Here is a 10,949-nt window from a genome sequence, read left to right on the forward strand (position 1 = left end):
AGCAGCTTTCTTCCGTGGTCTTTGCTTCAGATCGGGGGTTCCTGCCCCGATCTCCCTTGTGGTGAAATGCAAGCAGAGTATGGAAACCAAACAAACCCAGCTTGTTTGGGTCAGTGTTTTATGGCAGCAATAAGAAGCAAACTAAAACATGTCGTAAATACCCACACCGTGGCCAGGTGTTGGGCCCCCAGCATGGCCACACTGAGAGTGAGAGAGAGAGAGAGTGTGCATGTGTGTGTGTGTGTGTGTGTGTGTGTGTGTGTGTGTGTGTGTATGTGTGTGTGTTGGAGGGGGCGGGGTGGATTGGCAGGCATCCACTCAGCGTTACAACGTTCCCACCTCGCATCAGTAACAGACATCCTTAACCTCCAGAACAGAGACAGAAGAAGACAAAGCATGCGCATTTATTTGTTCTAATTTAATTGTAAGTTTGTAAGATTTAATTTTTAATGACTGTGTTTCACAAGTAGTTGACACAATTCCTGGAAGTTGGAGCCATTAGCTGTGACGTGGCCCAAGCCAGCTCTACTCAGAGGCCCTTCTGCACTGAGTCACCCTGGCAGGGAGTGGCCAGCTCCTGGTACCCAAAAGGCCTCATTAATCAGTTTCTGGCAGCACAGCCAAAGCCACATTTACTACATTTACTACATTTACTATACACATTTACTACACAGGATCGCCACCTAGTGACACTAAAGAGACTGCCTGGATTTGGAGACTGCAGGGGCTTTTTCTAACCTAGCCCTGGGTCTTGTGACTGGCTGTGTGCTCTCCTTCTTCCAGGCCACCAGTCTGCTAAACCCAAGTGTTAGTCGGCTCTTCGTCTGCATAGACTTTCATGTCCCTGAATTCAAGTACAGATCCTGTCTCAAAACCATAATGAACAATAACAACAGACCATGTAGTAGCTACATGGAGGCGGATGTCTGAGCAATCCTGCTTCCACTCTGACCCAGTTCTTGGGACACTTTCAGCAGCTCCCAGGACACAAGGCTTGAGGCATCCCAAGGCTCCGCAGTGAATGGTGCAGCCACAGTCTCGCACTCCCATCATTTCAGGAGGAGCTGTGTGGAGCTATGGTGCACCAGAGGACCAAACCACTTAAAACGTGTGGTTACAGTCTTAGCATATTGACAAAAGTTGTGCGCTGTGGCCATGTTCTCATTTTAGGACACTTGCCCCTCATGAACCTTTCCCCTCAAGCAGGGCAGAGGTGGTGCCACACCTTTAACCCCAGCCCTTGGGATGCAGAGGCAGGTGGATCTCTGAGTTCAAGGCCATCCTGGTCTACAGAGTTTCAAGACAGCCAGGGCTACACGCACACACACAAAGAAAGAAAAAGAAAGAAAGAAAGAAAGAAAGAAAGAAAGAAAGAAAGAAAGAAAGAAAGAAAGAGAAGAAAGAAACCTTTTCCTCAACATCTTCCCACTTCATTGTTAATCTGTTGGCCTGTTATAGACATTTTACATATATAGACTCAGTTATTATTAAATTTTATATTTTATGTTACAAATGGGATTGTTTCCTTAACTTCTTTTTCTTTTGAGTTATGATTGCTTGTGTGTGTGTGTGTGTGTGTGTACATGTGTGTGTACGCACGCGCGCGCACAGGTGCATGTAGGTACCAAGCACATGTATGGAGGTTAGAGGACAACTTTAGGGAATCACCCCCCTCCTTCTGTCATGTGGTGTGGGTCCTGAGAACCAAGCTCAGGCCATCAGGCCTGGTGGCAAAGCACCTCTACCCACAGTCATCTTTACTAGCCCTCAGTCTCTATTTGGGGTTTATCTTTACTAATACACAAAATACAACTGGGTGTATATCACCCTCTTGTTTAATTGTATTTATTTAATTTTAGTTATGTGAGTCTCACGTACCGCAGGCTGGCCTCAAACTCGCTATGTAGCCAAGGGCGACGTTGAACTTCTAATCATCCTGCTTGTATCTCCCCAGTGCTTATTATGGACTATGGGCACGCGCTGCGTGGTTTACACAGAGCTGGGAATTGAACCCTGAATTTTGTGCTTGCTAGGCAAGTGTTTAGCCTCCTGAGCCATACCCCACCTCCAGCACTCCCCTGTGTACTGATCTCCTCTCATCGTGTCGAGCTCCCTTGTGAACAGCTTTCCAGTGTGTCCCTTGAGTGTCCTGAGACATGGTGGTGTTTTATTTTTCACTTCCTTGCACTCCGCATACCATCAATTGTGCTGACTTAGCAGCCTTGGCTCTGAGGCTGCAGCACAGCAGTCTGTAGGCACCAGGACTGCTCACAGCCTTGTGTGCCGCCTCACCTGGAGAACAGGGGTCCTTCCTTCAGCCAGGGCTCGTGAAGCAGGGTTCCAGTATGGACCAAATGCACCCTGGGAAAGCACTTCTCAGAGAAGGGAGATGTCCAATGGATATTGGGTTGGAAATTGTCGTGATAATCCATGAATCGGTCAGTCAGTCTGTCTGTCATTTTGGGTGGTGGCCTGAGGTGAAGAGCTGGTATCCTGGGGTTTGCTGTTTTCCGCAGGGCTGGGGCCAGGGACAAGGTTCAAGGGCCTCAACACAGCCTGGCATCCAGTTCCCACCCCATCCGGCTCCCACCTGATGCAGCTAGCTCACTACTCCTAGTGCACATCTGCCTGTCACAGGGCCCCACCAAATACACACCTAGTGCACATCTTCCTGTCACAGGGCTCACCAAATACACACCTAGTGCACATCTTCCTGTCACAGAGCCCCATTAAATACACACCTAGTGCACATCTTCCTGTCACAGGGCCCACCAAATACACACCTAGTGCACATCTGCCTGTCACAGGGCCCCACCAAATACACACCTAGTGCACATCTGCCTGTCACAGGGCCCCACCAAATACACACCTAGTGCACATCTGCCTGTCACAGGGCCCACCAAATACACACCTAGTGCACATCTGCCTGTCACAGGGCCCACCAAATACACACCTAGTGCACATCTGCCTGTCACAGGGCCCCACCAAATATACACCTAGTGCACATCTGCCTGTCACAGGGCCCACCAAATACACACCTAGTGCACATCTGCCTGTCACAGGGCCCCACCAAATACACACCTAGTGCACATCTGCCTGTCACAGGGCCCCACCAAATACACACCTAGTGCACATCTGCCTGTCACAGGGCCCACCAAATACAAGGCTGTGGCCTCTTGACAATGTAACTCAAATTGGGTCAAGAGCCTTCCTGTAACTAACAGTGGGGATGAGGCACTCCCGCCATGTTACTCTCTGTCCTGTGGCTATCAGTAAACATGGCTAGGCTTAAGAGCCTGCTCCTCCCATGTTGGTACTTACCCCAGACACTCCTATTTTTTGTTTGTTTGTTTTGTTCATTATTTTTTTTGAGACAAGAGTTTCTCTGTGTAGCCCTGGCTATCCTGAAACTCACTCTGTAGACCAGGCTGGCCTCGAACTCACAGAGATCCACCTGCCTCTATATCCTGAGTGCTGAGATTAAAGGTATGCTCCACCACTGCCCAGCCCAACACTTCAATTTTTTGAAATTATTTATTTTGTATACAGTGCTCTGTCTGCATATATGCCTGCAGGCCAGAAGAGGACACTAGATCACATTTTAGATGGTTGTGAGCCACCATGTGGTTGCTGGGAATCAAACTCAGGACCTCGGGAAGAGCAGTCAGTTCTCTTGACCTCTGAGCCATCTCTCCAGCCCAACACTTCTTTTTTTTTTTTTTTTTTTTTTTTTTTTTTTTTTTTTTTTTTGGTTATTCGAGACAGGGTTTCTCTGTGTGCCTTTGCTGTCCTAGACTCACTTTGTAGACCAGGCTGGCCTTGAACTCACAGCGATCCGCCTGCCTCTGCCTCCTGAGTGCTGGGATTAAAGGCGTGCGCCACCACACCCGGCAACACTTCTATTTTTAATTACATCTATTTACTAGTATATCGTGTAGGTATGGATGTACATGCCACGGTGCACTTGTAGGGGGGACAGAGAACAATTTTTGAGTATCAGTCTCTCTTTCCACTGTGTAGGGCTTGGGAATCAAACTCAGATTGTCAGGCTTGGTGGCACCTGTGAGCCACCATGTGGTTGCTGGGGAGTTGAACTCAGGACCTTTGGAAGAACAGCCAGTGCCCTTAACCTCTGAGCCATCTCTCCAGCCCTCTCTGTCCTTTTTAAAAGAGTGCTTTTTGGGGGGCTGGAGAGATGGCTCAGAGGTTAAGAGCACTGCCTGCTCTTCCAAAGGTCCTGAGTTCAATTCCCAGCAACTACATCGTGGCTCACAAGTGTCTGTAATAAGATCTGGTGCCCTCTTCTGGTGTACATAAAGGCAAAACACTGTGTATATATGATAAATAAATAATTTAAAATAAATAAAAATAAAGAGTGCTTTTTATAAACATCCTAAATAACTGTTTCAGATGCAAGTGTAAAGCACTCACTCATAGGACTGGGAATGCAGGATGCTTGCCGAGCATATTTTGAGGCCATGAGGCTATGATGGTGCGTGTCTGTAATCCCAGCCCCTAGGCTGTGGAAACATGAGGATCAGAAGTTCAAGACCATTCGTGGCTACATAGTGAGTTTGAGGATAGCCTGGGCTACCTGAAACCCTGTCTCAAAAAAGAGCTCGCTAATACAAACAAGTCGTAATTATGCACCTTAGTGACACTGCAGCATAGTATGAAGGCTGGAAAGATGACTCAGCAGGCAAAAGCATTTGAACCAGACAGAGTAGACCCTGCTGCAGCCAGCAAAAAGCAGTGCCACTTCCTGCTGGTGGCCCTGTCTCACGTGGTTGCTCTCTTTCCACAGAGTCCGAAGACAAACGACCAGCAGGCCTCCCCCAGCAGGGGGCCGGCCGAAGCCACAGCCCAAGCCCAAGCCTCAAGTGCCACAGTGCAAGGCTTTGTATGCCTACGATGCTCAGGACACAGACGAACTCAGCTTCAACGCCAACGATGTTATCGATATTATTAAAGAAGGTGAGTGGGTGGCTGGCAGCATTAGCCTCCCAAGGCATGCTGGGAGTTCACAGGCTCACTTATCAGAAGGGTGGAAACCAGCCACTCTCAACCCGTGAGTCTCAACCTGTCTTAGTTAGGCTTTCATTGCTGTGAGGAGAGCCTTGACCACGGCAACACGGCAACTCTTACCAAGGAAAACCTCTCATTGGTGCTGGCTCACAGTGTCAGAGGGTTAGTCCATTCTCATCGCTGTGGAATGCACGGCGGGATCCAGGCTGACATGGTGCTGGAAGAGCCCACAGGTCTACGTCTTGATCTGCAGGGCAGCAGAAAGTGTCTATGCGCCACACTGGGCACCACCGAGACCTCCGAGCCCGTCCCCACAGCCACACAGTCCTCCAACGAGGCCACACCTTCTAATAGTGCCCTACGGCCCAAGCATTCACACACCTACTCAAACCACCACATGACCCCTTTTGGGGGGGGTGGGGTCACTTTCACAGGGCTCGCTTATCAGATATCCCACATAGGAGATATTTACATTATGATTTGTAACAGTAACAAAATTGCACCTATGAAGTAGCAATGAAAATAATTTTATGGGCTGGGCAGTGGTGGCGCACGCTTTTAATCCCAGCACTTGGGAGGCAGAGGTAGGTGAATATCTGTGAGTTTGAGGCCAGCCTGATCTACAGAGCTGGTACCAGGACAGCCAGGGCTACACAGAGAAATCCTGCCTTGAAAAACAAAACAATAATAATAAATTTTATGGTTGGGGTCCCAGCGTCAGGAAGGCTGAGAGCCGCTGGTGTTGACAGAAGGTGGATCTCGAGCTATTTGGTCAAAACCTTTAGAATGCCAAGCATTGAACATGAGGTCTTGTGTGTGCTAGGAAAGCACTCTGCCACTAGGCTGTGTTCTCGGTCTTCTGCCTTTTTATTTTAGCACGGCATCTCAGGAGGTTTTCCAGGCTGGTCTTGAATTCACTCTATAGCCCAAACACAAGGTCAGACCTGTGATCCTCCTGCCTCAGCTTCCCAAGTAATTGGGTTTACCCACCTGGTCTGTCCGACCCATCTAAAACTTTTTTTGGTTTTTCGAGTTAGGGTTTCTCTGTGTTATCCTTGGCTGTCCTAGACTCACTTTGTAGACCAGGCTGGCCTCAAACTCACGGCGATCTGCCTACCTCTGCCTCCCGAGTGCTGGGATTAAATGCCCGGCCTAAGACATTTTTTTTAAATGCCCCTTTTAAGGAAGGGCATGAAGGTTGTGCACAAGTGTGTGTTCATGACATCACAGACATCATACAAACATATCACAGACAACATATGAACATTCACATACACAATTACGATGTGACGCACTGAGTTGGATGAAACTTCCCAGACAAAGCCACATAAGCTCAGGTCAAGTTTTCCCACCACAAATGAGTAACCAAAAGCTTAGTTTTCAGACCTTTCTGAGTGAGTTCGTCACTGTGGTGAGAGCGGAGACACTCACATCAACGTGCTGAGGAAGTAGGTCCCCCCTCCCCCTCCCCCGCTCCTGGGAATCTCCTCTCTGAGAGGAGATACGTGGAGACATCGGCAGCCATGATCATGATTCTTCACGCCTTCAAAGTAACCACTTTAGATGTTTTTCTTCATTCCACCAAACCAAGATAAAAATCTAAATGAATATTTAAATTTATTTTTTTAAAAATTGCCCTAGAAGTATGACAGAGTTTTCCTAGTCGTCGTGCGAAGGGGCTCCCGAAATTGTAGACATCTGAGAGGCCAGAAAATCATAGCTGTTGGCCAAGGACGTAGCTCAGCCCGTAGCTACATGGTCCATGTCAAGGCATCACCTGGGCATGTTGATGCCTGGGATCCCAGGACTCGGGGAGGAGGCAGGAGAAGCGGAAGTTCAAGGCCATCATCAAACTGGGCATGTTGATGCCTGGGATCCCAGGACTCGGGGAGGAGGCAGGAGAAGCGGAAGTTCAAGGCCATCTTGTTATACAGGAAGTTTGGGGCCAGCCTGAGCCTGAAACATAACAACCAACACAGATCTTGATAAACTACTGGACTAGGAAAACATAAAGAGCTGCACTGAGAGGCTCCAGTGATGACAGGTCTGCAGTGAAGTCAGGAGCGAGTGCAAGAGACTGAGGCAGAACCAGTGCTCCCCAAAACAGACACTGCTGCCTGGCACTTTTTCTTTCCTTCTCTCTCTCTCTCTCTCTCTCTCTCTCTCTCTCTCTCTCTCTCTCTCTCTCTCATTTATTATGTATACAGTGCTCTGCCTACGTATCAGCCAGCAGGCCAGAAGAGGGCATCAGATCTCATTATAGAACGGTTATGAGCCATCATGTAACATCTGGGAATTGAACTCCAGACCTCTGGAAGGACAGGCAGTGCTCTTAACCTCTAAGCCATCTCTCCAGCCCTGTATGGCCCTGGCTGTCCTGGAACAGCCTGGAGACCAGGCTGGCCTCGAACTCAGGGATCTGTATGCCTCTGTTCCCCATGTGCTTGCTGGGATTAAAGGCGTGCACCACCACTGCCCGGCTGCTGCTGCTGCTACTGCTTCTTCTTCTTCTTCTTCTTCTTCTTCTTCTTCTTCTTCTTCTTCTTCTTCTTCTTCTTCTTCTTCTTCTTTTCTTTCTTTCTTTCTTTCTTTCTTTCTTTCTTTCTTTCTTTCTTTTTTAAAGAGTCTTATGTAGCCCCGACTGGCCTCAACCTTGCTGTGTAGCTAAAAACAGCATTAAACTTTTGGTCTTCCTATTTGCACTTTCTGAGTGCTAGGACTACCGAGCATATAGCACTAGAGTGGCTTGGGGTTCCATCCAGTGGGGTGATGGAACCCAAGGCTTCGCACATGCTAAGCAAAGCACTCCTCAAGGGAGACATGCCCTCAGCCCTGGAGGGGGTCAGTCTCCACAAGCAACTTTCCCCCAACACAGTAAAGCACAGAAGGAAACAATATGAACGGAACCAAGTCACTTGAGCCCGCAGGAGCAGGCTTGCTTGTGGCCCACACTCAGCACTGCCTTTCCCTCCACAGATCCTTCTGGCTGGTGGACGGGTAGACTTCGAGGCAAGCAGGGCCTGTTTCCCAACAACTACGTCACCAAGATCTGAGGCCCCCAGAGACTGGCGTGCAGGCAGAGGAGCTCCGGGCATGGACTCGGGGAGGAGGCTTTTTGGTGACTCTCTCTTTTGATCCACCATGAGCAACTGCTACTCTAAGCCCTGAAGCTATTCTGGCACCTTCCCCACGGGAGACACAGAAAAGCCTGGCTTAGGAAAAGGCGTGTTACTCCTTAAATGACCCTAAAAGGTAGTCTAATTTCTAGGGAGCGTGAAAACGGCCACCCACTAAGATTTATTTATTGTGTATAGATCTGGTGAAAGTAGCAGGGGCCGCTCTCGGCGTCTGCCTCACAGCCTCTCACTCACTCACCAGGCCCGGGAAACAGCAGGGGACGACGCTATGACAAGTGCCTTTAGTTGAAGAGCACGTTTTTTGGTTTTTTTTTTAAATTCATTCCTCTCTTCCATACCTGATACATTCCTCTCTGCTAACCCTCCTTCAGGGGGGACCTACCCTCCGGAGGCTGGACTTGGTGTGACACCCATCAGTGTCAAAAACAGGCCGCTCTTCAGAGGCCGCAGGAGCCAGGGCCACAAAGACTGCTGCTGGGAAGAAGCAGGGTGCTGGGCGGCTGCTCTTGCTTTCTCTTGGTCTTTGGTTGTAATGTGGCTGGCCCATGTTGGTTTTATGTTTAATGCTGTGCTTTTATAATAAGAAAGATCTGTTTCCCCTGCCCCCAAAGCTGTACATTTGTTAAAAGTGATCATATACTGTATATAGAAAAATCTGGAAGCACGTATGACCGCAGCAGGTAGTGTATCCCACTGTGCCCATTCATGAAAGTAGGTTTTACTACAGGACTCGCACCAGGTACTTACAGACGCACCCTCTCCTCTTTGCCTAGAGAAACAGTCACTGCGTTCCTGCACACCCCCACAGAGCCCCTCACCCTTTCCCTGTAGGTAATTCTCCTGTGACCCCTCTGCCGCCCTCCCCTACCTCCTAAATAAATGTAAAGGAGCTGGTGAAACGCCTCGTTCTTTCATGACGTTTATTGAGGGTTATAGTTTCCCCCTAAAGATGAACATACAGTCACACCCACTGTTGTATCTCCACTTTCCATGACTGTAACAAATATCTGGGGTGAGAACAGCTTGTGAGTAAAAAAGGTTAACATCAGTTTATGCTTTAAGAGGTCCCTGTCACCGGCCGGTGGTGGTGCACGCCTTTAATCCCAGCGCTCGGGAGGCAGAGGCAGGCGCATCACTGTGAGTTGAAGCCCAGCCTGGTCTACAAAGTGAGTCCAGGACAGCCAACGCTAACACAGAGAAACCCTGTCTTGAAAAACAACAACAACAAAAAAGAGGTCCCTGTTCTTGCTTCCTACTCCTGAGGTGTAACAGGAGAATCACATCACTAAAGAGGGGCTAGAGAGATGGCTTAGCAGCTAAAGGCACTTCCGGGAGACCCTGGTTCAATTCTCAGAACCCACATGGTGGCTCACAACCAACCCTCTGACACGCCACATCCAAGGAATGTGACAACACTCTTCGGGCCTCCATGGGCACCAGGCATACAAAACAATCTACCACTACACATGCAGGCAAAGCCCACAGCACATACAGTAATAGTAGTTTTAAATTGTTAAAAAGGAGCATGCAACTATACAAGCTCAGCAGAGTGGCAAATGCCTGTAATCCCAACACTTGGGAAGTCAGACGATCAGGAGTTCAAACTCACCCTCATCTGCATCGCCAGCCCGAGACACAGGAGTGTACAGACAGTCAGCAAAGGAACATGGAAAACAATGCTTCCAAACAAATTCCTAAGCTACCTGTGCTGAGTGCTGGCTTGACCCAGAGCACCCAGTGTGGAGGGACACTCCACTGTCACCAGCATGGCTAATATCGTCACCGAAGCAGTCAGTCAGCTAGCTAGAATCAACCCTGCAAGCCACTGCTCCCAAATACCACCCTCTGATTTCACAATGCAGCGTTTTTATCATAGCACAGGGCTTATTTTTACCACTTACTTAACATACATGACACTTCAGCTTTGCTTGCTGATTATGAGGCATAAGTCTTTTTGTTTCGTTTTGTTTTGTTTTCGAGACAGGGTTTCTCTGTGTATCCTTGGCTAACCTGGACTCACATTGTAGACCAGGCGGACCTTGAACTCACAGAGATCTGCCTGCCTCTGCCTCCCGAGCACTGGGATTACAGGTGTGCGCCACCACGCCCAGCTGGCATAAGAGTCTTAAAAGTGCTTTGGATACCCAAGAAGTGCCAGAGTCGGGGCACTTAAAATGTGTGTTGACTACTCTTGGTTGTCAACTTGACCACATCTGGAATTAACTAAGAGTCAGACGGCCTGGTACCCCTGTGAGGCTTTTGTTTCTTGGTTTTGTGTTTTAACCGAGTCGTTTGCAGTGGGAAGGGCACTCCTCCTGCTGCCCTGTACATAAAGGACGTGGAAGAAGGAAGTTTTCCTCTGGCCTGATTGCTCCCCTTCAAGGCAAGGCAAGTCCAAGCCTTCACTGACTTTGGAGCCTACCTCAAGACTCTGACATACACGGAAGGCCAGCTCAGACATCTGGCCTCACGGACTGAACTACTACTGGATTCTTGGACTTTGTGGTTGATTAATAGACAGCCATGGTTGGACTAGCCCGTATCACAGGCTGTAAGCCACTCAGTAAACCACACACTGTCTGTCTGTCTGTCTGTCTGTCTCTCTCTCTCTCTTTGTTCTGTTCCTCTCTGGAACCCTGACTAACAAATACATAAGCACATTAGAAACCATCTTTGAAATATGCCCACAAAAATCTGTCCTCTCATGGCATCAAAGGTCTTCCTCCGGCTTCCACATGCACATTGTGCACACGTGCAAACACACTCATCCTCTCACGACAGCCAGGT

At 48.8% G+C, this 10,949-nt stretch overlaps 1 protein-coding gene across 1 annotated transcript in view; it reads left to right on the plus strand.

The window, feature by feature from the left end:
- Positions 1-9,061, plus strand: part of MYO1E (myosin IE) — a 212,945-nt gene extending 203,884 nt beyond the window's left edge. Inside the window, exons 27-28 of the mRNA XM_084782718.1 lie at positions 4,805-4,974; positions 8,002-9,061. Coding sequence (XP_084638844.1) covers positions 4,805-4,974; positions 8,002-8,078 — 247 coding nt within the window. The 3' untranslated portion in view covers positions 8,079-9,061. The remainder of the gene's footprint in view (positions 1-4,804; positions 4,975-8,001) is intronic.
- Positions 9,062-10,949: the final 1,888 nt, after the last annotated feature.

The sequence above is a fragment of the Acomys minous genome, assembly GCF_964271855.1.
Source record: "Acomys minous genome assembly, chromosome: 5".
Lineage (NCBI taxonomy): Eukaryota > Metazoa > Chordata > Mammalia > Rodentia > Muridae > Acomys > Acomys minous.